General features: G+C 56.8%; 1 protein-coding gene across 2 annotated transcripts in view; it reads left to right on the top strand.

The window, feature by feature from the left end:
• trmt1l (tRNA methyltransferase 1-like) overlaps positions 1-26610 on the top strand; it is a 37518-nt gene that overhangs the window by 10074 nt on the left and 834 nt on the right. For both annotated transcript variants that reach the window (XM_014123526.2, XM_045687879.1), the window contains 6 exons: positions 24526-24738; positions 25059-25249; positions 25383-25461; positions 25574-25737; positions 25824-25886; positions 26316-26442. In XM_014123526.2, the coding sequence (XP_013979001.1) occupies positions 24526-24738; positions 25059-25249; positions 25383-25461; positions 25574-25737; positions 25824-25886; positions 26316-26442 (837 nt within the window). The remainder of the gene's footprint in view (positions 1-24525; positions 24739-25058; positions 25250-25382; positions 25462-25573; positions 25738-25823; positions 25887-26315; positions 26443-26610) is intronic.

Genomic DNA, 26610 nt, shown 5'->3' with positions numbered 1-26610 from the left:
AACGTCTTATCGGTGGGGGTGGTGGTGGGAGGAGATAGGTAGGGAACGTCTTATCGGTGGGGGGTGGGAGGAGATAGGGAGGAACGTCTTATCGATGCGGGGTGGTGGTGGGAGGAGATAGGTAGGGAACGTCTTATCGATGGGGGGTGGTGGTGGGAGGAGATAGGTAGGGAACGTCTTATCGATGGGGGTGGTGGTGGGAGGAGATAGGTAGGGAACGTCTTATTGGTGGGGGTGGGAGGAGATAGGTAGGAAACGTCTTATCGATGGGGGTGGTGGTGGGAGGAGATAGGGAGGGAACGTCTTATTGATGGGGGTGGGAGGAGATAGGGAGGAACGTCTTATCGATGCGGGTGGTGGTGGGAGGAGATAGGGAGGGAAACGTCTTATCGATGGGGGTGGTGGTGGGAGGATATAGGGAGGGAACGTCTTATCGATGGGGGTGGTGGTGGGAGGAGATAGGGAGGAACGTCTTATCGATGGGGGTGGTGGTGGGAGGAGATAGGGAGGGAACGTCTTATCGATGGGGGTGGTGGTGGGAGGAGATAGGGAGGAAACGTCTTATCGATGGGGGTGGTGGTGGGAGGAGATAGGGAGGGAACGTCTTATCGATGGGGTGGTGGTGGGAGGACATAGGGAGGGAACGTCTTATCGATGGGGGTGGTGGGAAGAGATAGGGAGGAACGTCTTATCGATGGGGGTGGTGGGGAGATAGGAGGAAACGTCTTATTGGTGGTGGTGGGAGGAGATAGGGAGGGAACGTCTTATTGGTGGGGGTGGGAGGAGATAGGGAGGGAACGTCTTACTGGTGGGGGTGGGAGGAGATAGGGAGGAACGATCTTATCGATGGGGGGTGGTGGTGGGAGGAGATAGGGAGGGAACGTCTTATCGGTGGGGGTGGGAGGAGATAGGGAGGAACGTCTTATTGGTGGGGGTGGGAGGAGATAGGGACGGAACGTCTTATTGGTGGGGGGTGGGAGGAGATAGGGACGGACCGTCTTATTGATGGGGGTGGGAGGAGATATGGAGGGAACGTCTTATTGGTGGGGGGAGATAGGGAGGGAACGTCTTATTGGTGGGAGGAGATAGGGAGGGAACGTCTTATCGATGGGGGTGGTGGTGGGAGGAGATAGGGAGGGAAACGTCTTATCGATGGGGGTGGTGGTGGGAGGAGATAGGGAGGAACGTCTTATCGATGGGGGTGGGAGGAGATAGGGAGGAAACGTCTTATTGGTGGGGGTGGAGGAGATAGGGAGGAACGTCTTATTGATGGGGTGGAGGGAACGTCTTATTGGTGGGGAGGAGATAGGGAGGGAACGTCTTATCGATGGGGGTGGTGGTGGGAGGAGATAGGGAGGGAAACGTCTTATCGATGGGGGTGGTGGTGGGAGGAGATAGGGAGGGAACGTCTTATCGATGGGGGGGTGGTGGGAGGAGATAGGGAGGGAACGTCTTATCGATGGGGGGGTGGTGGGAGGAGATAGGGAGGGAACGTCTTATCGATGGGGGGTGGTGGGAGGAGATAGGGAGGGAACGTCTTATCGATGGGGGGTGGTGGGAGGAGATAGGGAGGGAACGTCTTATCGATGGGGGTGGTGGGAGGAGATAGGGAGGAAACGTCTTATCGATGGGGGGGTGGTGGGAGGAGATAGGGAGGGAACGTCTTATCGATGGGGGGTGGTGGGAGGAGATAGGGAGGGAACGTCTTATCGATGGGGGGTGGTGGGAGGAGATAGGAGGGAACGTCTTATCGATGGGGGGTGGTGGGAGGAGATAGGGAGGAACGTCTTATCGATGGGGGGTGGTGGGAGGAGATAGGGAGGGAACGTCTTATCGATGGGGGGTGGTGGGAGGAGATAGGGAGGGAACGTCTTATCGATGGGGGGGTGGTGGGAGGAGATAGGGAGGGAAACGTCTTATCGATGGGGGGGGTGGTGGGAGGAGATAGGGAGGGAACGTCTTATCGATGGGGGTGGTGGGGAGGAGATAGGGAGGAAACGTCTTATCGATGGGGGTGGGAGGAGATAGGGAGGGAAACGTCTTATCGATGGGGTGGGAGGAGATATGGAGGGAACGTCTTATCGATGGGGGGTGGTGGTGGTGGGAGGAGATAGGGAGGAAACGTCTTATCGATGGGGGTGGTGGTGGGAGGAGATAGGGAGGGAAACGTCTTATCGATGGGGGTGGTGGTGGGAGGAGATAGGGAGGGAACGTCTTATCGATGGGGGGTGGTGGTGGGAGGAGATAGGGAGGAACGTCTTATCGATGGGGGTGGTGGTGGGAGGAGATAGGGAGGAAACGTCTTATCGATGGGGGTGGTGGTGGGAGGAGATAGGGAGGGAACGTCTTATCGATGGGGGTGGTGGTGGGAGGAGATAGGGAGGGAAACGTCTTATCGATGGGGGTGGTGGTGGGAGGAGATAGGGAGGGAACGTCTTATCGATGGGGGGTGGTGGTGGGAGGAGATAGGGAGGGAACGTCTTATCGATGGGGGTGGTGGTGGGAGGAGATAGGGAGGGAAACGTCTTATCGATGGGGGTGGTGGTGGGAGGAGATAGGGAGGAACGTCTTGTCGATGGGGGTGGTGGTGGGAGGAGATAGGGAGGAAACGTCTTATCGATGGGGGTGGTGGTGGGAGGAGATAGGGAGGAACGTCTTATCGATGGGGGGTGGTGGTGGGAGGAGATAGGGAGGAACGTCTTATCGATGGGGGTGGTGGTGGGAGGAGATAGGGAGGAACGTCTTATCGATGGGGGGGTGGGAAGAGATAGGGAGGAAACGTCTTATCGATGGGGGTGGTGGTGGGAGGAGATAGGGAGGGAACGTCTTATTGGTGGGGGTGGGAGGAGATAGGGAGGAACGTCTTACCGGTGGGGGGTGGTGGTGGGAGGAGATAGGGAGGGAACGTCTTATCGATGGTGGTGGGAGGAGTTAGGGAGGGAACGTCTTATTGATGGGGGTGGTGGTGGGAGGAGATAGGAGGGAACGTCTTATTGGTTGGGGTGGGAGGAGATAGGGAGGGGAACGTCTTATTGGTGGGGGTGGGAGGAGATAGGGAGGAACGTCTTATTGGTGGGGGTGGGAGGAGATAGGGAGGGAACGTCTTATCGATGGGGGTGGTGGTGGGAGGAGATAGGGAGGAACGTCTTATCGATGGGGGTGGTGGTGGGAGGAGATAGGGAGGAAACGTCTTATCGATGGGGGTGGTGGTGGGAGGAGATAGGAAGGGAACGTCTTATCGATGGGGGTGGTGGTGGGAGGAGATAGGGAGGAAACGTCTTATCGATGGGGGTGGTGGTGGGAGGAGATAGGGAGGAAACGTCTTATCGATGGGGGTGGTGGTGGGAGGAGATAGGAGGGAACGTCTTATTGGTGGGGGTGGAGGAGATAGGGAGGGAACGTCTTACTGGTGGGGGGTGGGAGGAGATAGGGAGGAAACGTCTTATCGATGGGGGTGGTGGTGGGAGGAGATAGGGAGGAAACGTCTTGTCGATGGGGGTGGTGGTGGGAGGAGATAGGGAGGGAAACGTCTTGTCGATGGGGGTGGTGGTGGGAGGAGATAGGGAGGGACGTCTTGTCGATGGGGGGGTGGTGGTGGGAGGAGATAGGGAGGGAAACGTCTTATCGATGGGGGTGGTGGTGGAGGAGATAGGGAGGGAACGTCTTATCGATGGGGGTGGTGGGAAGAGATAGGGAGGGAACGTCTTATTGATGGGGGGGGTGGTGGGAGGAGATAGGGAGGGAACGTCTTATTGGTGGGGGTGGGAGGAGATAGGGAGGAACGTCTTACCGGTGGGGGTGGTGGTGGGAGGAGATAGGGAGGGAAACGTCTTATCGATGGTGGTGGGAGGAGTTAGGGAGGGAAACGTCTTATTGATGGGGGTGGTGGTGGGAGGAGATAGGGAGGGAACGTCTTATTGGTTGGGGTGGGAGGAGATAGGGAGGGAAACGTCTTATCGGTGGGGGTGGGAGGAGATAGGGAGGGAACGTCTTATTGGTGGGGGTGGGAGGAGATAGGGAGGAACGTCTTATCGATGGGGTGGTGGTGGGAGGAGATAGGGAGGAAACGTCTTATCGATGGGGGTGGTGGTGGAGGAGATAGGGAGGGAACGTCTTATCGATGGGGGTGGTGGTGGGAGGAGATAGGGAGGGAACGTCTTATCGATGGGGGTGGTGGTGGGAGGAGATAGGGAGGAACGTCTTATCGATGGGGGTGGTGGTGGGAGGAGATAGGGAGGAACGTCTTATCGATGGGGGTGGTGGTGGGAGGAGATAGGGAGGGAACGTCTTATTGGTGGGGGGTGGGAGGAGATAGGGAGGAACGTCTTACTGGTGGGGGTGGGAGGACATAGGGAGGGAAACGTCTTATCGATGGGGGTGGTGGTGGGAGGAGATAGGGAGGGAAAACGTCTTATCGATGGGGGAGGAGATAGGGAGGAACGCTTATCGATGGTGGTGGGAGGAGATAGGGAGGGAAACGTCTTATCGATGGTGGTGGGAGGAGATAGGGGGGAAACGTCTTATCGATGGTGGTGGGAGGAGATAGGGAGGGAACGTCTTATCGATGGTGGTGGGAGGAGATAGGGAGGAAACGTCTTATCGATGGTGGTGGGAGGAGATAGGGAGGGAAACGTCTTATTGATGGGGGTGGTGGTGGGAGGAGATAGGTAGGGAAACGTCTTATCGGTGGGGGTGGTGGTGGGAGGAGATAGGTAGGAACGTCTTATCGGTGGGGTGGTGGTGGGAGGAGATAGGTAGGAAACGTCTTATTGGTGGGGGTGGGAGGAGATAGGTAGGGAACGTCTTATTGGTGGGGGTGGGAGGAGATAGGGAGGAAACGTCTTATCGATGGGGGTGGTGGTGGGAGGAGATAGGGAGGGAAACGTCTTATCGATGGGGGTGGTGGTGGGAGGAGATGGGGAGGGAAACGTCTTATCGATGGGGGTGGTGGTGGGAGGAGATAGGGAGGGAACGTCTTATCGATGGTGGTGGGAGGAGATAGGGAGGGAACGTCTTATCGATGGTGGTGGGAGGAGATAGGGAGGGAACGTCTTATCGATGGTGGTGGGAGGAGATAGGGAGGGAACGTCTTATCGATGGGGTGGTGGGAGGAGATAGGGGGGAACGTCTTATCGATGGTGGTGGGAGGAGATAGGGAGGAACGTCTTATCGATGGTGGTGGGAGGAGATAGGGAGGGAACGTCTTATCGATGGGGGTGGTGAGGAGATAGGGAGGGAAACGTCTTATTGATGGGGGTGGTGGTGGGAGGAGATAGGTAGGGAACGTCTTATCGGTGGGGGGTGGTGGTGGGAGGAGATAGGGAGGGAACGTCTTATCGGTGGGGGTGGTGGTGGGAGGAGATAGGTAGGGAACGTCTTATTGATGGGGGTGGGAGGAGATAGGTAGGGAACGTCTTATTGGTGGGGGTGGGAGGAGATAGGGAGGAAACGTCTTATCGATGGGGGTGGTGGTGGGAGGAGATAGGTAGGGAACGTCTTATCGGTGGGGGTGGGAGGAGATAGGGAGGGTACGTCTTATCGATGCGGGTGGTGGTGGGAGGAGATAGGGAGGGAAACGTCTTATCGATGGGGGTGGTGGTGGGAGGATATAGGGAGGGAACGTCTTATCGATGGGGATGGTGGTGGGAGGAGATAGGGAGGGAACGTCTTATCGATGGGGGTGGTGGTGGGAGGAGATAGGGAGGGAAACGTCTTATCGATGGGGGTGGTGGTGGGAGGAGATAGGGAGGAAACGTCTTATCGATGGGGGTGGTGGTGGGAGGAGATAGGGAGGGAAACGTCTTATCGATGGGGGTGGTGGGAAGAGATAGGGAGGAACGTCTTATGGATGGGGGTGGTGGGAAGAGATAGGGAGGGAACGTCTTATTGGTTGGGGTGGGAGGAGATAGGGAGGGAACGTCTTATTGGTGGTGGTGGGAGGAGATAGGGAGGGAACGTCTTATCGATGGGGTGGGAGGAGATATGGAGGGAACGTCTTATCGATGGGGGTGGTGGTGGGAGGAGATAGGGAGGAACGTCTTATCGATGGGGGGTGGTGGTGAGGAGATAGGGAGGAAACGTCTTATCGATGGGGGTGGTGGTGGGAGGAGATAGGGAGGGAACGTCTTATCGATGGGGGGGTGGTGGTGGGAGGAGATAGGGAGGAACGTCTTATCGATGGGGGGGTGGTGGTGGGAGGAGATAGGGAGGAAACGTCTTATCGATGGGGGTGGTGGTGGGAGGAGATAGGGAGGAACGTCTTATTGATGGGGGTGGGAGGAGATAGGGAGGGAACGTCTTATCGATGGGGGTGGTGGTGAGGAGATATGGAGGAACGTCTTATCGATGGGGGTGGTGGTGGTGGGAGGAGATAGGGAGGGAACGTCTTATCGATGGGGGTGGTGGTGGGAGGAGATACGGAGGGAACGTCTTATCGATGGGGGTGGTGGGGAGGAGATAGGGAGGGAACGTCTTATCGATGGGGGTGGTGGTGGGAGGAGATAGGGAGGGAACGTCTTATCGATGGGGGTGGTGGTGGGAGGAGATAGGGAGGAAACGTCTTATCGATGGGGGGTGGTGGTGGGAGGAGATAGGGAGGGAACGTCTTATCGATGGGGGTGGTGGTGGGAGGAGATAGGGAGGGAAACGTCTTATCGATGGGGGTGGTGGTGGGAGGAGATAGGGAGGGAACGTCTTATTGATGGGGGTGGGAGGAGATAGGGAGGGAACGTCTTATCGGTGGGGGGTGGTGGTGGGAGGAGATAGGGAGGGAACGTCTTATCGATGGGGGTGGTGGTGGGAGGAGATAGGGAGGAACGTCTTATCGATGGGGGTGGTGGGAGGAGATAGGGAGGGAACGTCTTATCGATGGGGGTGGTGGGAGGAGATAGGGAGGAAACGTCTTATCGATGGGGGTGGTGGGAGGAGATAGGGAGGGAACGTCTTATCGATGGGGATGGTGGTGGGAGGAGATAGGGAGGAAACGTCTTATCGATGGGGTGGTGGAGATAGGGAGGGGAACGTCTTATCGATGGGGGTGGTGGGAGGAGATAGGGAGGGAAACGTCTTATCGATGGGGGTGGTGGGAGGAGATAGGGAGGGAACGTCTTATCGATGGGGGTGGTGGGAGGAGATATGGAGGGAACGTCTTATCGATGGGGGTGGTGGGAGGAGATAGGGAGGAAACGTCTTATCGATGGGGGTGGTGGGAGGAGATAGGGAGGAACGTCTTATTGATGGGGGGTGGTGGGAGGAGATAGGGAGGGAACGCCTTATCGATGGTGGTGGGAGGAGATAGGGAGGAAACGCCTTATTGGTGGGGGTGGGAGGAGATAGGGAGGGAACGTCTTATTGGTGGGGGTGGGAGGAGATAGGGAGGAAACGTCTTATCGATGGGGGTGGTGGTGGGAGGAGATAGGGAGGAAACGTCTTATCGATGGGGGTGGAGGTGGGAGGAGATAGGGAGGAAACGTCTTATCGATGGGGGTGGTGGTGGGAGGAGATAGGGAGGGAAACGTCTTATCGATGGGGGTGGTGGTGGGAGGAGATAGGGAGGAACGTCTTATCGATGGGGGGGGTGGTGAGGAGATAGGGAGGGAACGTCTTATCGATGGGGGTGGTGGTGGGAGGAGATAGGGAGGGAACGTCTTATCGATGGGGGTGGTGGTGGGAGGAGATAGGGAGGGAAACGTCTTATCGATGGGGGTGGGAGGAGATAGGGAGGGAAACGTCTTATCGATGGGGGGGTGGTGGGAGGAGATATGGAGGGAACGTCTTATTGATGGGGGTGGTGGTGGGAGGAGATAGGGAGGAACGTCTTATCGATGGGGGTGGTGGTGGGAGGAGATACGGAGGGAACGTCTTATCGATGGGGGTGGTGGTGGGAGGAGATAGGGAGGAACGTCTTATCGATGGGGGTGGTGGTGGGAGGAGATAGGGAGGGAACGTCTTATCGATGGGGGTGGTGGTGGGAGGAGATAGGGAGGAACGTCTTATCGCTGGGGGTGGTGGTGGGAGGAGATAGGGAGGGAACGTCTTATCGATGGGGGTGGTGGGGAGGAGATAGGGAGGGAACGTCTTATCGATGGGGGTGGTGGGAGGAGATAGGGAGGGAACGTCTTATCGATGGGGGGGTGGTGGGAGGAGATAGGGAGGGAAACGTCTTATCGATGGGGGTGGTGGGAGGAGATAGGGAGGGAACGTCTTATCGATGGGGGTGGTGGGAGGAGATAGGGAGGGAAACGTCTTATCGATGGGGGGGTGGTGGTGGGAGGAGATAGGGAGGGAACGTCTTATCGATGGGGGGGTGGTGGTGGGAGGAGATAGGGAGGGAAACGTCTTATCGATGGGGGTGGTGGTGGGAGGAGATAGGGAGGAAACGTCTTATTGATGGGGGTGGGAGGAGATACGGAGGGAACGTCTTATCGATGGGGGTGGTGGTGGGAGGAGATAGGGAGGAACGTCTTATCGATGGGGGTGGTGGTGGGAGGAGATAGGGAGGGAACGTCTTATCGATGGGGGTGGTGGTGGGAGGAGATAGGAGGAAACGTCTTATCGATGGGGGTGGTGGTGGGAGGAGATAGGGAGGAAACGTCTTATCGATGGGGGTGGTGGTGGGAGGAGATAGGGAGGGAAACGTCTTATTGGTGGGGGTGGGAGGAGATAGGGAGGGAAACGTCTTATTGATGGGGGTGGGAGGAGATAGGGAGGAACGTCTTATCGGTGGGGGTGGTGGGGGAGGAGATAGAGGGAAACGTCTTATCGATGGGGGTGGTGGTGGGAGGAGATAGGGAGGGAACGTCTTATCGATGGGGGTGGGAGGAGATAGGGAGGAACGTCTTATCGATGGGGGTGGTGGGAGGAGATAGGGAGGGAAACGTCTTATCGATGGGGATGGTGGTGGGAGGAGATAGGGAGGGAACGTCTTATCGATGGGGATGGTGGTGGGAGGAGATAGGGAGGGAAACGTCTTATCGATGGGGGTGGTGAGGAGATAGGGAGGGAACGTCTTATCGATGGGGGTGGTGGGAGGAGATAGGGAGGGAACGTCTTATCGATGGGGGGTGGTGGGAGGAGATAGGGAGGAAACGTCTTATCGATGGGGGTGGTGGGAGGAGATATGGAGGGAACGTCTTATCGATGGGGGTGGTGGGAGGAGATAGGGAGGGAACGTCTTATCGATGGGGGGTGGTGGGAGGAGATAGGGAGGGAACGTCTTATTGATGGGGGTGGTGGGAGGAGATAGGGAGGGAACGCCTTATCGATGGTGGTGGGGGAGATAGGGAGGAACGCTTCCATTGGTGGGGGGGAGGAGATAGGAGGAACGCCTTATTGGTGGGGGTGGAAGGAGATAGGGAGGGAACGTCTTATTGATGGGGGGGTGGGAGGAGATAGGGAGGGAACGTCTTATCGATGGGGGTGGTGGTGGGAGGAGATAGGGAGGGAACGTCTTATCGATGGGGGTGGTGGTGGGAGGAGATAGGGAGGAACGTCTTATCGATGGGGGTGGTGGGAGGAGATAGGGAGGGAACGTCTTATCGATGGGGGTGGTGGGAGGAGATAGGGAGGGAACGTCTTATCGATGGGGGTGGTGGTGGGAGGAGATAGGGAGGGAACGTCTTATCGATGGGGGTGGTGGTGGGAGGAGATAGGGAGGGAACGTCTTATCGATGGGGGTGGTGGGAGGAGATAGGGAGGGAAACGTCTTATCGATGGGGGTGGTGGTGGGAGGAGATAGGGAGGAACGTCTTATCGATGGGGGTGGTGGTGGGGAGGAGATAGGGAGGAAACGTCTTATCGATGGGGGTGGTGGTGGGAGGAGATAGGGAGGAAACGTCTCATCGATGGGGGTGGTGGTGGGAGGAGATAGGGAGGGAACGTCTTATCGATGGGGGTGGTGGTGGGAGGAGATAGGGAGGGAAACGTCTTATCGATGGGGGTGGTGGTGGGAGGAGATAGGGAGGGAAACGTCTTATCTGGTGGGGGTGGGAGGAGATAGGGAGGGAACGTCTTATCGGTGGGGGTGGTGGTGGGAGGAGATAGGGAGGAAACGTCTTATCGATGGTGGTGGGAGGAGTTAGGGAGGAAACGTCTTATTGATGGGGTGGTGGTGGGAGGAGATAGGGAGGGAAACGTCTTATTGGTGGGGGTGGGAGGAGATAGGGAGGGAACGTCTTATTGGTGGGGGTGGGAGGAGATAGGGAGGGAACGTCTTATCGATGGGGGTGGTGGTGGGAGGAGATAGGGAGGGAACGTCTTATCGATGGGGGTGGTGGTGGGAGGATATAGGGAGGGAACGTCTTATCGATGGGGATGGTGGTGGGAGGAGATAGGGAGGGAAACGTCTTATCGATGGGGGTGGTGGGAGGAGATAGGGAGGGAACGTCTTATCGATGGGGGTGGTGGGAGGAGATAGGGAGGGAAACGTCTTATCGATGGGGGTGGTGGGGAGGAGATAGGGAGGGAAACGTCTTATCGATGGGGGTGGTGGGAGGAGATAGGGAGGGAACGTCTTATTGATGGGGGGGTGGGGGAGGAGATAGGGAGGGAACGCCTTATCGATGGTGGTGGGAGGAGATAGGGAGGGAACGCCTTATTGGTGGGGGTGGGAGGAGATAGGGAGGAACGCCTTATTGGTGGGGGGTGGGAGGAGATAGGAGGAAACGTCTTATCGATGGGGGTGGTGGTGGGAGGAGATAGGAGGGAACGTCTTATTGATGGGGGTGGGAGGAGATAGGGAGGGAAAACGTCTTATCGATGGGGGTGGTGGGAGGAGATAGGGAGGGAAACGTCTTATCGATGGGGGTGGTGGTGGGAGGAGATAGAGGAAACGTCTTATCGATGGGGGGGTGGTGGGAGGAGATAGGGAGGGAACGTCTTATCGATGGGGGTGGTGGTGGGAGGAGATAGGGAGGAAACGTCTTATCGATGGGGGTGGTGGTGGGAGGAGATAGGGAGGAAACGTCTTATCGATGGGGGTGGTGGTGGGAGGAGATAGGGAGGAACGTCTTATCGATGGGGGTGGTGGTGGGAGGAGATAGGGAGGGAAACGTCTTATCGATGGGGGTGGTGGTGGGAGGAGATAGGGAGGAAACGTCTTATCGATGGGGGGTGGTGGGAGGAGATAGGGGAGGAAACGAACTTATCGATGGGGGTGGTGGTGGGAGGAGATAGGGAGGGAAACGTCTTATCGATGGGGGTGGGAGGAGATAGGGAGGGAACGTCTTATCGATGGGGGTGGTGGTGGGAGGAGATAGGGAGGGAACGTCTTATCGATGGGGGTGGTGGGGAGGAGATAGGGAGGGGAACGTCTTATCGATGGGGGTGGTGGTGGGAGGAGATAGGGAGGGAACGTCTTATCGATGGGGGTGGTGGTGGGAGGAGATAGGGAGGAAACGTCTTATCGATGGGGGTGGTGGTGGAGGAGATAGGGAGGAACGTCTTATCGATGGGGGTGGTGGTGGGAGGAGATAGGGAGGGAACGTCTTATCGATGGGGGTGGTGGTGGGAGGAGATAGGGAGGAAACGTCTTATCGATGGGGGGTGGTGGGAGGAGATAGGGAGGGAAACGTCTTATCGATGGGGGTGGTGGGAAGAGATAGGAGGAACGTCTTATTGATGGGGGTGGTGGTGGGAGGAGATAGGGAGGGAACGTCTTATTGGTTGGGGTGGGAGGAGATAGGGAGGAACGTCTTATTGGTGGGGGTGGGAGGAGATAGGGAGGGAAACGTCTTATTGGTGGGGGTGGGAGGAGATAGGGAGGGAACGTCTTATCGGTGGGGGGTGGTGGTGGGAGGAGATAGGGAGGAACGTCTTATCGATGGTGGTGGGAGGAGTAGGAGGAACGTCTTATTGATGGGGGTGGTGGTGGGAGGAGATAGGGAGGGAACGTCTTATTGGTGGGGGTGGGAGGAGATAGGAGGAACGTCTTATTGGTGGGGGGAGATGGGGAGGGAACGTCTTATTGGTGGGGGTGGATGGGGAGGAACGTCTTATTGGTGGGGGGAGATGGGGAGGGAACGTCTTATTGGTGGGGGGTGGAGGCGATAGGGAGGAACGTCTTATTGGTGGGGGTGGGGCGATAGGGAGGAACGTCTTATTGGTGGGGTGGGAGTCGATAGGGAGGGAACGTCTTATTGGTGGGGAGATAGGGAGGAACGTCTTATTGGTGGGGGAGATAGGGAGGGAACGTCTTATTGGTGGGGGTGGGAGGTCGATAGGGAGGGAACGTCTTATCGATGGGGGTGGTGGTGGGAGGAGATAGGGAGGGAACGTCTTATCGATGGGGGTGGTGGGAGGAGATAGGAGGAACGTCTTATCGATGGGGGGGTGGTGGGAGGAGATAGGAGGGAACGTCTTATCGATGGGGGGTGGTGGGAGGAGATAGGGAGGGAACGTCTTATCGATGGGGGTGGTGGTGGGAGGAGATAGGGAGGGAACGAACTTATCGATGGGGGTGGGAGGAGATAGGGAGGGAAACGTCTTATCGATGGGGGGTGGTGGTGGGAGGAGATAGGGAGGAAACGTCTTATCGATGGGGGTGGTGGTGGGAGGAGATAGGGAGGGAACGTCTTATCGATGGGGGTGGTGGTGGGAGGAGATAGGGAGGGAAACGTCTTATCGATGGGGGTGGTGGTGGGAGGAGATAGGGAGGGAAACGTCTTATCGATGGGGGTGGTGGGAGGAGATAGGGAGGAAACGTCTTATCGATGGGGGTGGTGGGAGGAGATAGGGAGGGAAACGTCTTATTGATGGGGGTGGTGGTGGGAGGAGATAGGGAGGGAACGTCTTATTGGTTGGGGTGGGAGGAGATAGGGAGGAAACGTCTTATTGGTGGGGGTGGAGGAGATAGGGAGGGAACGTCTTATTGGTGGGGGTGGGAGGAGATAGGGAGGGAACGTCTTATCGATGGGGGTGGTGGTGGGAGGAGATAGGGAGGGAACGTCTTATCGATGGTGGTGGGAGGAGTTAGGGAGGGAAACGTCTTATTGATGGGGGTGGTGGTGGGAGGAGATAGGGAGGAACGTCTTATTGGTTGGGGTGGGAGGAGATAGGGAGGGAACGTCTTATTGGTGGGGGTGGGAGGAGATAGGGAGGGAAACTCTTATTGGTGGGGGTGGAGGAGATAGGGAGGGAACGTCTTATCGATGGGGGTGGTGGTGGGAGGAGATAGGGAGGAAACGTCTTATCGATGGGGTGGTGGTGGGAGGAGATAGGGAGGGAACGTCTTATCGATGGGGGTGGTGGTGGGAGGAGATAGGGAGGGAACGTCTTATCGATGGGGGTGGTGGTGGGGAGGAGATAGGAGGAAAACGTCTTATCGGTGGGGGGTGGGGAGAAGATAGGGAGGGAAACGTCTTATTGGTGGGGGTGGGAGGAGATAGGGAGGAAACGTCTTATTGATGGGGGTGGGAGGATATATGGAGGGAACGTCTTATTGATGGGGGTGGGAGGAGATATGGAGGGAACGTCTTATTGGTGGGGGAGATGGGAGGAACGTCTTATTGGTGGGGGGAGATGGGGAGGAAACGTCTTATTGGTGGGGGGACATGGGGAGGGAACGATCTTATTGGTGGGGGGAGATGGGGAGGGAAACGTCTTATTGGTGGGGGGAGATGGGGAGGAACGTCTTATTGGTGGGGGAGATGGGAGGGAACGTCTTATTGGTGGGGGAGATGGGGAGGAACGTCTTATTGGTGGGGGGGTGGGGGCGATAGGGAGGGAAACGTCTTATTGGTGGGGGTGGGGGGCAATAGGGAGGAACGTCTTATTGGTGGGGGGTGGGAGGAGATAGGGAGGGAAACGATCTTATTGATGGGGGTGGTGGTGGAGGAGATAGGGAGGAACGTCTTATCGATGGGGGTGGTGGTGGGAGGAGATAGGGAGGAAACGTCTTATCGATGGGGGTGGTGGTGGGAGGAGATAGGGAGGGAACGTCTTATCGGTGGGGGTGGGAGGAGATAGGGAGGGAACGTCTTATTGGTGGGGGTGGGAGGAGATAGGGAGGGAATGTCTTATTGATGGGGGTGGGAGGAGATAGGGAGGGAACGTCTTATTGGTGGAGGAGATAGGGAGGAACGTCTTATTGGTGGGGGAAATGGGGAGGAACGCTTATTGGGGTTGGGGACATGGGGAGGGAACGTCTTATTGGTGGGGGAGATGGGGAGGAACGTCTTATTGGTGGGGGAGATGGGGAGGGAACTATTGGTGGGGGAGATGGGGAGGAAACGTCTTATTGGTGGGGGGGGGAGATAGGGAGGAACGTCTTATTGGTGGGGTGGAGTCGATGGAGGAAACGTCTTATTGGTGGGGGAGATAGGGAGGAACGTCTTATTGGTGGGGGGAGATAGGGAGGAAACGTCTTATTGGTGGGGGTGGGAGGAGATAGGGAGGGAAACGTCTTATCGATGGGGGTGGTGGGGAGGAGATAGGGAGGGAACGTCTTATCGATGGGGGTGGTGGTGGGAGGAGATAGGGAGGGAAACGTCTTATCGATGGGGGTGGTGGTGGGAGGAGATAGGGAGGGAACGTCTTATCGATGGGGGGGTGGTGGGAGGAGATAGGAGGGAACGTCTTATCGATGGGGGGTGGTGGTGGGAGGAGATAGGGAGGAAACGAACTTATCGATGGGGGTGGTGGTGGGAGGAGATAGGGAGGGAAACGTCTTATTGATGGGGGTGGTTGGGAGGAGATAGGGAGGAACGTCTTATCGATGGGGGTGGTGGTGGGAGGAGATAGGGAGGAACGTCTTATCGATGGGGGTGGTGGTGGGAGGAGATAGGGAGGAACGTCTTATCGATGGGGGGTGGTGGTGGGAGGAGATAGGGAGGGAAACGTCTTATCGATGGGGGTGGTGGTGGGAGGAGATAGGGAGGGAACGTCTTATCGATGGGGGTGGTGGTGGGAGGAGATAGGGAGGAAACGTCTTATCGATGGGGGTGGTGGTGGGAGGAGATAGGGAGGAACGTCTTATCGATGGGGGTGGTGGTGGGAGGAGATAGGGAGGAAACGCCTTATCGATGGGGGTGGTGGGAGGAGATAGGGGAGGAACGTCTTATCGATGGGGGTGGTGGGAAGAGATAGGGAGGAAACGCTTTATCGATGGGGGTGGGGTGGGAGGAGATAGGGAGGGAACGTCTTATCGATGGGGGTGGTGGTGGGAGGAGATAGGGAGGGAACGTCTTATCGATGGGGGTGGTGGTGGGAGGAGATAGGGAGGGAAACGTCTTATCGATGGGGGGGTGGTGGGAGGAGATAGGGAGGGAACGTCTTATCGATGGGGGGTGGTGGTGGGAGGAGATAGGGAGGGAAACGAACTTATCGATGGGGGTGGTGGTGGGAGGAGATAGGGAGGGAACGTCTTATTGATGGGGGTGGGAGGAGATAGGAGGGAACGTCTTATCGATGGGGGTGGTGGTGGGAGGAGATAGGGAGGGAACGTCTTATCGATGGGGGTGGTGGTGGGAGGAGATAGGGAGGGAACGTCTTATCGATGGGGGTGGTGGTGGGAGGAGATAGGGAGGGAACGTCTTATCGATGGGGGGTGGTGGTGGGAGGAGATAGGGAGGGAACGTCTTATCGATGGGGGTGGTGGTGGGAGGAGATAGGGAGGGAACGTCTTATCGATGGGGGTGGTGGTGGGAGGAGATAGGGAGGGAACGTCTTATCGATGGGGGTGGTGGTGAGGAGATAGGGAGGGAACGTCTTATCGATGGGGGTGGTGGGAGGAGATAGGGAGGGAACGTCTTATCGATGGGGGTGGTGGGGAGGAGATAGGGAGGAAACGTCTTATTGATGGGGTGGTGGTGGGAGGAGATAGGGAGGGAACGTCTTATTGGTGGGGGTGGGAGGAGATAGGGAGGGAACGTCTTATTGGTGGGGGTGGGAGGAGATAGGGAGGAAACGTCTTATCGGTGGGGGTGGGAGGAGATAGGGAGGAACGTCTTATCGATGGGGGTGGTGGGGAGGAGTTAGGAGGAACGTCTTATCGATGGGGGTGGTGGTGGGAGGAGATAGGGAGGGAACGTCTTATTGTGGGAGAGGTGGGAACGCTATTGGTGGGGGAGATGGGGAGGGAACGTCTTATGGTGGGGAGGCTTGGTGGGGGGAGATGGGGAGGGAAACGTCTTATTGGGGGGGGAGACTTGGTGGGGAGATGGGGAGGAACGTCTTATTGGTGGGGGGGGGATAGGGAGGAACGTCTTATTGGTGGGGGGGGGGGCGATAGGAGGAACGTCTTATTGGTGGGGGTGAGAGCCGATAGGGAGGGAACGTCTTATTGGTGGGGGGAGATAGGGAGGGAACGTCTTATTGGTGGGGGGAGATAGGGAGGAAACGTCTTATTGGTGGGGTGGGAGTCGATAGGGAGGAACGTCTTATCGATGGGGGTGGTGGTGGGAGGAGATAGGGAGGAACGTCTTATCGAGTGGGGGTGGTGGTGGGAGGAGATAGGGAGGGAACGTCTTATCGATGGGGGGGTGGTGAGGAGATAGGGAGGGAACGTCTTATCGATGGGGGGGTGGTGGTGGGAGGAGATAGGAGGAAACGAACTTATCGATGGGGGTGGTGGTGGAGGAGATAGGGAGGGAACGTCTTATTGATGGGGGTGGGAGGAGATAGGGAGGGAACGTCTTATTGGTGGGGGGTGGGAGGAGATAGGGAGGGAACGTCTTATTGATGGGGGTGGGAGGATATATGGAGGGAACGTCTTATTGATGGGGGTGGGAGGAGATATGGAGGGAACGTCTTATTGGTGGGGGGAGATGGGGATGGAACGTCTTATTGGTGGGGGGAGATGGGGAGGGAACGTCTTATTGGTGGGGGGGACATGGGGAGGGAAACGTCTTATTGGTGGGGGGAGATGGGGAGGGAACGTCTTATTGGTGGGGGGAGATGGGGAGGGAACGTCTTATTGGTGGGGGGAGATGGGGAGGAAACGTCTTATTGGTGGGGGGAGATGGGAGGGAACGTCTTATTGGTGGGGGTGGGGGCCGATAGGGAGGAAACGTCTTATTGGTGGGGGGTGGGGGAGATAGGGAGGAAACGTCTTATTGATGGGGGTGGTGGTGGGAGGAGATAGGGAGGGAAACGTCTTATCGATGGGGGTGGTGGTGGGAGGAGATAGGGAGGGAACGTCTTATCGATGGGGGTGGTGGTGGGAGGAGATAGGGAGGGAACGTCTTATCGGTGGGGGTGGAGGAGATAGGGAGGGAACGTCTTATTGGTGGGGGGTGGGAGGAGATAGGGAGGGAATGTCTTATTGATGGGGGTGGGAGGAGATAGGGAGGAACGTCTTATTGGTGGGGGGAGATAGGGAGGAACGTCTTATTGGTGGGGGGGAGATGGGGAGGAAACGTCTTATTGGTGGGGGGAGATGGGGAGGGAAACGTCTTATTGGTGGGGGGACATGGGGAGGGAAACGTCTTATTGGTGGGGGAGATGGGGAGGAAACGTCTTATTGGTGGGGGGAGATGGGGAGGGAAACGTCTTATTGGTGGGGGGAGATGGGGAGGAAACGTCTTATTGGTGGGGGTGGGGGCGATAGGGAGGGAACGTCTTATTGGTGGGGGGTGGGAGTCGATAGGGAGGAACGTCTTATTGGTGGGGGAGATAGGGAGGAACGTCTTATTGGTGGGGGGAGATAGGGAGGAACGTCTTATTGGTGGGGGTGGGAGTCGATAGGGAGGAACGTCTTATCGATGGGGGTGGGGGTGGGAGGAGATAGGAGGGAACGTCTTATCGATGGGGGTGGTGGTGGGAGGAGATAGGGAGGGAACGTCTTATCGATGGGGGTGGTGGTGGGAGGAGATAGGGAGGGAACGTCTTATCGATGGGGGGTGGTGGGAGGAGATAGGGAGGGAACGTCTTATCGATGGGGGTGGTGGTGGGAGGAGATAGGGAGGGAACGAACTTATCGATGGGGGTGGTGGTGGGAGGAGATAGGGAGGAAACGTCTTATTGATGGGGGTGGGAGGAGATAGGGAGGAAACGTCTTATCGATGGGGGTGGTGGTGGGAGGAGATAGGGAGGGAACGTCTTATCGATGGGGGTGGTGGTGGGAGGAGATAGGGAGGGAACGTCTTATCGATGGGGGTGGTGGTGGGAGGAGATAGGGAGGGAAACGTCTTATCGATGGGGGTGGTGGTGGGAGGAGATAGGGAGGAACGTCTTATCGATGGGGGTGGTGGTGGGAGGAGATAGGGAGGGAACGTCTTATCGATGGGGGTGGTGGTGGGAGGAGATAGGGAGGGAACGTCTTATCGATGGGGGGTGGTGGTGGGAGGAGATAGGAGGGAACGTCTTATCGATGGGGGTGGTGGGAGGAGATAGGGAGGGAACGTCTTATCGATGGGGGTGGTGGGAGGAGATAGGGAGGGAACGTCTTATTGATGGGGGTGGTGGTGGGAGGAGATAGGGAGGAACGTCTTATTGGTTGGGGTGGAGGAGATAGGGAGGAACGTCTTATTGGTGGGGGTGGGAGGAGATAGGGAGGGAACGCTTATTGGTGGGGGGTGGGAGGAGATAGGGAGGAACGTCTTATCGGGTGGGGGTGGTGGTGGGAGGAGATAGGGAGGAAACGTCTTATCGATGGTGGTGGGAGGAGTTAGGGAGGAACGTCTTATTGATGGGGGTGGTGGTGGGAGGAGATAGGGAGGAAACGTCTTATTGGTTGGGGGAGATGGGGAGGGAACGTCTTATTGGTGGGGGAGATGGGGAGGGAACGTCTTATTGGTGGGGGGAGATGGGGAGGAACGTCTTATTGGTGGGGGTGGGGCGATAGGGAGGAACGTCTTATTGGTGGGGGTGGGGGGCGATAGGGAGGAAACGTCTTATTGGTGGGGGTGGGAGGAGATAGGGAGGGAACGTCTTATTGATGGGGGTGGTGGTGGGAGGAGATAGGGAGGGAAACGTCTTATCGATGGGGGTGGTGGTGGGAGGAGATAGGAGGGAACGTCTTATCGATGGGGGGTGGTGGTGGGAGGAGATAGGGAGGGAACGTCTTATCGGTGGGGGGGTGGGAGGAGATAGGGAGGGAACGTCTTATTGGTGGGGGTGGGAGGAGATAGGGAGGGAACGTCTTATTGATGGGGGTGGGAGGAGATAGGGAGGGAACGTCTTATTGGTGGGGGGAGATAGGGAGGGAACGTCTTATTGGTGGGGGGAGATGGGGAGGGAAACGTCTTATTGGTGGGGGGAGATGGGGAGGGAACGTCTTATTGGTGGGGGGGACATGGGGAGGGAACGTCTTATTGGTGGGGGGAGATGGGGAGGGAACGTCTTATTGGTGGGGGGAGATGGGGAGGAACGTCTTATTGGTGGGGGGGAGATGGGGAGGGAACGTCTTATTGGTGGGGGTGGGGCGATAGGGAGGAAACGTCTTATTGGTGGGGGTGGGGGGCGATAGGGAGGGAAACGTCTTATTGGTGGGGGGTGGGAGTCGATAGGGAGGGAACGTCTTATTGGTGGGGGAGATAGGGAGGGAAACGTCTTATTGGTGGGGGAGATAGGGAGGGAACGTCTTATTGGTGGGGGGTGGGAGTCGATAGGGAGGGAACGTCTTATCGATGGGGGTGGGGGTGGGAGGAGATAGGGAGGGAACGTCTTATCGATGGGGGTGGTGGTGGGAGGAGATAGGGAGGGAACGTCTTATCGATGGGGGTGGTGGTGGGAGGAGATAGGGAGGGAACGTCTTATCGATGGGGGGGGTGGTGGGAGGAGATAGGGAGGGAACGTCTTATCGATGGGGGGGTGGTGGTGGGAGGAGATAGGGAGGGAAACGAACTTATCGATGGGGGTGGTGGTGGGAGGAGATAGGGAGGGAACGTCTTATTGATGGGGGGTGGGAGGAGATAGGGAGGGAACGTCTTATCGATGGGGGTGGTGGTGGGAGGAGATAGGGAGGGAACGTCTTATCGATGGGGGTGGTGGTGGGAGGAGATAGGGAGGGAACGTCTTATCGATGGGGGTGGTGGTGGGAGGAGATAGGGAGGGAACGTCTTATCGATGGGGGTGGTGGTGGGAGGAGATAGGGAGGAAACGTCTTATCGATGGGGGTGGTGGTGGGAGGAGATAGGGAGGGAAACGTCTTATCGATGGGGGTGGTGGTGGGAGGAGATAGGGAGGGAACGTCTTATCGATGGGGGTGGTGGTGGGAGGAGATAGGGAGGGAACGTCTTATCGATGGGGGTGGTGGGAGGAGATAGGGAGGGAACGTCTTATCGATGGGGGTGGTGGGAAGAGATAGGGAGGGAACGTCTTATTGATGGGGGTGGTGGTGGGAGGAGATAGGGAGGGAACGTCTTATTGGTTGGGGTGGGAGGAGATAGGGAGGGAAACGTCTTATTGGTGGGGGTGGGAGGAGATAGGGAGGGAACGTCTTATTGGTGGGGGGTGGGAGGAGATAGGGAGGGAACGTCTTATCGGTGGGGGTGGTGGTGGGAGGAGATAGGGAGGGAACGTCTTATCGATGGGGTGGTGGTGGGAGGAGATAGGGAGGGAACGTCTTATCGATGGGGGTGGTGGTGGGAGGAGATAGGGAGGGAACGTCTTATCGATGGGGGTGGTGGTGGGAGGAGATAGGGAGGAACGTCTTATCGGTGGGGTGGTGGAGAAGATAGGGAGGGAACGTCTTATTGGTGGGGGTGGGAGGAGATAGGGAGGGAACGTCTTATTGATGGGGGTGGGAGGAGATATGGAGGGAACGTCTTATTGATGGGGGTGGGAGGAGATATGGAGGGAACGTCTTATTGGTGGGGGAGATGGGGAGGGAACGTCTTATTGGTGGGGGGAGATGGGGAGGGAAACGTCTTATTGGTGGGGGGACATGGGGAGGGAACGTCTTATTGGTGGGGGAGATGGGGAGGGAAACGTCTTATTGGTGGGGGGAGATGGGGAGGGAACGTCTTATTGGTGGGGGAGATGGGGAGGGAACGTCTTATTGGTGGGGGGAGATGGGGAGGGAACGTCTTATTGGTGGGGGGTGGGGGGCGATAGGGAGGGAACGTCTTATTGGTGGGGGGTGGGGGGCGATAGGGAGGAACGTCTTATTGGTGGGGGTGGGAGGAGATAGGGAGGGAACGTCTTATTGATGGGGGTGGTGGTGGGAGGAGATAGGGAGGGAAACGTCTTATCGATGGGGGTGGTGGTGGGAGGAGATAGGGAGGGAACGTCTTATCGATGGGGGTGGTGGTGGGAGGAGATAGGGAGGGAACGTCTTATCGGTGGGGGTGGGAGGGGATAGGGAGGGAACGTCTTATTGGTGGGGGGTGGGAGGAGATAGGGAGGGAATGTCTTATTGATGGGGGTGGGAGGAGATAGGAGGGAACGTCTTATTGGTGGGGGGAGATAGGGAGGGAACGTCTTATTGGTGGGGGGAGATGGGGAGGGAACGTCTTATTGGTGGGGGGAGATGGGGAGGGAACGTCTTATTGGTGGGGGGACATGGGGAGGGAACGTCTTATTGGTGGGGGGGAGATGGGGAGGGAACGTCTTATTGGTGGGGGGGAGATGGGGAGGAACGTCTTATTGGTGGGGGGAGATGGGGAGGGAACGTCTTATTGGTGGGGGGAGATGGGGAGGGAACGTCTTATTGGTGGGGGTGGGGGGCGATAGGGAGGGAACGTCTTATTGGTGGGGGTGGGAGTCGATAGGGAGGGAACGTCTTATTGGTGGGGGGAGATAGGGAGGGAACGTCTTATTGGTGGGGGGAGATAGGGAGGGAACGTCTTATTGGTGGGGGTGGGAGTCGATAGGGAGGGAACGTCTTATCGATGGGGGTGGGGGGTGGGAGGAGATAGGGAGGGAACGTCTTATCGATGGGGGTGGTGGTGGGAGGAGATAGGGAGGGAACGTCTTATCGATGGGGGTGGTGGTGGGAGGAGATAGGGAGGGAACGTCTTATCGATGGGGGGGTGGTGGGAGGAGATAGGGAGGAAACGTCTTATCGATGGGGGTGGTGGTGGGAGGAGATAGGGAGGGAACGAACTTATCGATGGGGGTGGTGGTGGGAGGAGATAGGGAGGGAAACGTCTTATTGATGGGGGTGGGAGGAGATAGGGAGGAAACGTCTTATCGATGGGGGTGGTGGTGGGAGGAGATAGGGAGGGAACGTCTTATCGATGGGGGTGGTGGTGGGAGGAGATAGGGAGGGAACGTCTTATCGATGGGGGTGGTGGTGGGAGGAGATAGGGAGGGAACGTCTTATCGATGGGGGTGGTGGTGGGAGGAGATAGGGAGGAAACGTCTTATCGATGGGGGTGGTGGTGGGAGGAGATAGGGAGGGAACGTCTTATCGATGGGGGTGGTGGTGGGAGGAGATAGGGAGGGAACGTCTTATCGATGGGGGGGGTGGTGGGAGGAGATAGGGAGGGAACGTCTTATCGATGGGGGTGGTGGTGGGAGGAGATAGGGAGGGAACGTCTTATCGATGGGGGTGGTGGGAGGAGATAGGGAGGGAACGTCTTATCGATGGGGGGTGGTGGTGGGAAGAGATAGGGAGGGAACGTCTTATTGATGGGGGTGGTGGTGGGAGGAGATAGGGAGGGAACGTCTTATTGGTGGGGGTGGGAGGAGATAGGGAGGGAACGTCTTATTGGTGGGGGTGGGAGGAGATAGGGAGGGAACGTCTTATCGGTGGGGGTGGTGGTGGGAGGAGATAGGGAGGGAACGTCTTATCGATGGTGGTGGGAGGAGTTAGGGAGGGAACGTCTTATTGATGGGGGTGGTGGTGGGAGGAGATAGGGAGGGAAACGTCTTATTGGTTGGGGTGGGAGGAGATAGGGAGGGAACGTCTTATTGGTGGGGGTGGGAGGAGATAGGGAGGGAACGTCTTATTGGTGGGGGTGGGAGGAGATAGGGAGGGAACGTCTTATCGATGGGGGTGGTGGTGGGAGGAGATAGGGAGGGAACGTCTTATCGATGGGGTGGTGGTGGGAGGAGATAGGGAGGAAACGTCTTATCGATGGGGGTGGTGGTGGGAGGAGATAGGGAGGGAACGTCTTATCGATGGGGGTGGTGGTGGGAGGAGATAGGGAGGGAACGTCTTATCGGTGGGGGTGGGAGAAGATAGGGAGGGAACGTCTTATTGGTGGGGGTGGGAGGAGATAGGGAGGGAACGTCTTATTGATGGGGGTGGGAGGAGATATGGAGGGAACGTCTTATTGATGGGGGTGGGAGGAGATATGGAGGAACGTCTTATTGGTGGGGGAGATGGGGAGGGAACGTCTTATTGGTGGGGGGAGATGGGGAGGGAACGTCTTATTGGTGGGGGGACATGGGGAGGGAACGTCTTATTGGTGGGGGGAGATGGGGAGGGAACGTCTTATTGGTGGGGGGGAGATGGGGAGGGAACGTCTTATTGGTGGGGGGAGATGGGGAGGGAACGTCTTATTGGTGGGGGGAGATGGGGAGGGAACGTCTTATTGGTGGGGGGTGGGGGCGATGGGGAGGGAACGTCTTATTGGTGGGGGGTGGGGGGCGATAGGGAGGGAACGTCTTATTGGTGGGGGGTGGGAGGAGATAGGGAGGGAACGTCTTATTGATGGGGGTGGTGGTGGGAGGAGATAGGGAGGGAACGTCTTATCGATGGGGGTGGTGGTGGGAGGAGATAGGGAGGGAACGTCTTATCGATGGGGGTGGTGGTGGGAGGAGATAGGGAGGGAACGTCTTATCGGTGGGGGTGGGAGGGGATAGGGAGGGAACGTCTTATTGGTGGGGGGTGGGAGGAGATAGGGAGGGAATGTCTTATTGATGGGGGTGGGAGGAGATAGGGAGGAAACGTCTTATTGGTGGGGGGAGATAGGGAGGGAACGTCTTATTGGTGGGGGGAGATGGGGAGGGAACGTCTTATTGGTGGGGGGAGATGGGGAGGGAACGTCTTATTGGTGGGGGGGACATGGGGAGGGAAACGTCTTATTGGTGGGGGGAGATGGGGAGGGAACGTCTTATTGGTGGGGGGGAGATGGGGAGGGAAACGTCTTATTGGTGGGGGGAGATGGGGAGGGAACGTCTTATTGGTGGGGGGGGAGATGGGGAGGGAACGTCTTATTGGTGGGGGTGGGGGGCGATAGGGAGGGAACGTCTTATTGGTGGGGGGGGGGCGATAGGGAGGGAACGTCTTATTGGTGGGGGGAGATAGGGAGGGAACGTCTTATTGGTGGGGGGAGATAGGGAGGGAACGTCTTATTGGTGGGGGTGGGAGTCGATAGGGAGGGAACGTCTTATTGGTGGGGGGAGATAGGGAGGGAACGTCTTATTGGTGGGGGGAGATAGGGAGGGAACGTCTTATTGGTGGGGGTGCATCTCTGTAGCGAGAAACGTCACCTCCTTTCTTTCTCCTTTTTCTCCTCTATCGTTTGTCTTGACATTTGTCAAACAATCACTCAGTCTAGAAGGCTTCAGAGCCCAATGTTGTATCATTCAGTAACCCTGTTTACAGTATATGATGGCCTGCAGGGGTTCTATAGACGCTTCACATTATCCATCAAGCCGAACACACACCAACCGTTGTTTCCATGGTGACCCCCTCAGACACCTGGACCCGTTCGGCACGGCGGTCAATTATCTGGACTCTGCTTTCCGGAACATCCGGAACCTGGGCATCATCTCTGTGACGTCCACGGACACGGGCTCCCTCTACTCCAAGTCCCTGAACGTCACGATGCGCCACTATGGCTCCAATATAGTCCGCACAGAGTACTACAAGGAGCTGGCTGCACGCATGGTGCTGGCCACTGTAGCCAGGTAGGTGAAATACTCTGTTTATTTACCACTGAATTACTGGTCTACGGGGAAATTACTGTGTGTGACTGTGTATGTGTAACATTTTCATTATGTATGTCTTTGTTTAACTTGTGTGTGTTTTTCTTTGGGGTGGCTTTGAGATGCTGTTGACATTGAGAGTGTAACTTGTGTGTGTGGGATGTACGCTTCAGTGTGTGGGATGTATGCTTCAGTGTGTGGGATGTATGCTTCAGTGTGTGGGATGTATGCTTCAGTGTGTGGGATGTATGCTTCAGTGTGTAGTATTTCATGCATCTGTCTCATGCGTGTATTCCTTTCAGGGCTGCGGCACGCTGTAATAAGGGCATAGAAGTGTTGCTGGCGGTGGCTGTGGAACACTTTGTCCTGGTGGTCGTCAGAGTCCTCAGGGGTCCCACCCAGGCCGACGAGTCAGCCAAGAGGATCAGACAGCTCATCCACTGCCAGTGGTGTGAGGAGAGGGTGTTCCTCAAACAGGGGAGCATGGTGGAGGGTAAGAAGGTTAAGTAGAGTAGAGGGTAAGTCTGGAAATGGTTCAGGGGTTTCTGATAGGAGGAGAGGACGGTACATGTGGAGGGGAATTTGAAGTCACTCTGTAGTTATGATTTTCACTTTTCCCCCTACAGAAAACCTGTACAGACAACTGCCCTGCAACTGTCATGGAAGCATGCCTGGCAAGACAGCAGTGGAGCTGGGGCCGCTATGGTACTTTTTGCATATATTGGGTGATAGACAATATTTGAGCCAGTGAAGTAGTTCTGGTAAACCTCCATCTTTAAGTGTTTAACTGTAACCTGCATATCTTTTTCCCTCCCAGGTCTGGTCCTCTGTTTAACTCCGGGTTCCTGAGGAGGATGTTGTTTGCAGCAGTGCAGCACAGTATGGAGGATATTCAGCCTCTAGTCAAGACTCTGATCTGTGAGTCAGAGTGCACAACCCTCAAGTCCTCTGTTCACGGGCCCACTGCACTCACCAACCAAGGTAATCTCTAGGTTCATGGGTATGTCTATGTGGAGGGGGCGGGTGGTGAAGAGATTCTATTGACATGTTGTATGTTTCCTCTCCAGTGGAATGTGGTGTAGTCATCAAGGTACAGAAGGTGGAGGAGTCAGGCACCACTGACCACTCAGGTAACAAGACACACATTCTGTTATAAAGAGAGGGGCCTTCTCCTGTCTACAACATTAGCTCCTTCATCTGTCTACAACATTAGCTCCTTCATCTGTCTACAACATTAGCTCCTTCACCTGTCTACAACATTAGCTCCTTCATCTGTCTACAACATTAGCTCCTTCACCTGTCTACAACATTAGCTCCTTCATCTGTCTACAACATTAGCTCCTTCACCTGTCTACAACATTAGCTCCTTCACCTGTCTACAACATTAGCTCCTTCACCTGTCTACAACATTAGCTCCTTCACCTGTCTACAACATTAGCTCCTTCACCTGTCTACAACATTAGCTCCTTCTCCTGTCTACAACATTAGCTCTTTTCAGACTGGATGCCATGTTGTAGAAATGTTACTCAATATGTTGTTGTAATGTTACTTTAACACAGGGAAGAGAAAGACAGGAGATGAGCCAGGTAACGTGGTGAAGAAGCTGAAATCAGACGGGTCTCTGGAGCACCCAGCGTTCTACTACGGTATTCACCGCCACAGCATCAGAGGCATGAACATGCCCAAGTGAGTGACCCCTAACACTATGTCACAACTTTGACAAAGATTGCCTGAGGTCAGAACGCATCAGTTTCTGTTTTTTCTTTTCGGAAGCAGTATTCAAACATGTAAGGGTTGCAACAGTATTTCCACCTTCCACCATTTAGAGCTCTGTGGTTCTAAATCAGCTTTAGT

Source organism: Salmo salar, chromosome ssa10 (assembly GCF_905237065.1).
Source record: "Salmo salar chromosome ssa10, Ssal_v3.1, whole genome shotgun sequence".
NCBI classification, from domain to species: Eukaryota; Metazoa; Chordata; class Actinopteri; order Salmoniformes; family Salmonidae; genus Salmo; species Salmo salar.
The sequence above is the reverse complement of the archived record's forward strand: the minus strand, read 5'-3'. Positions and strand labels throughout refer to the sequence as shown.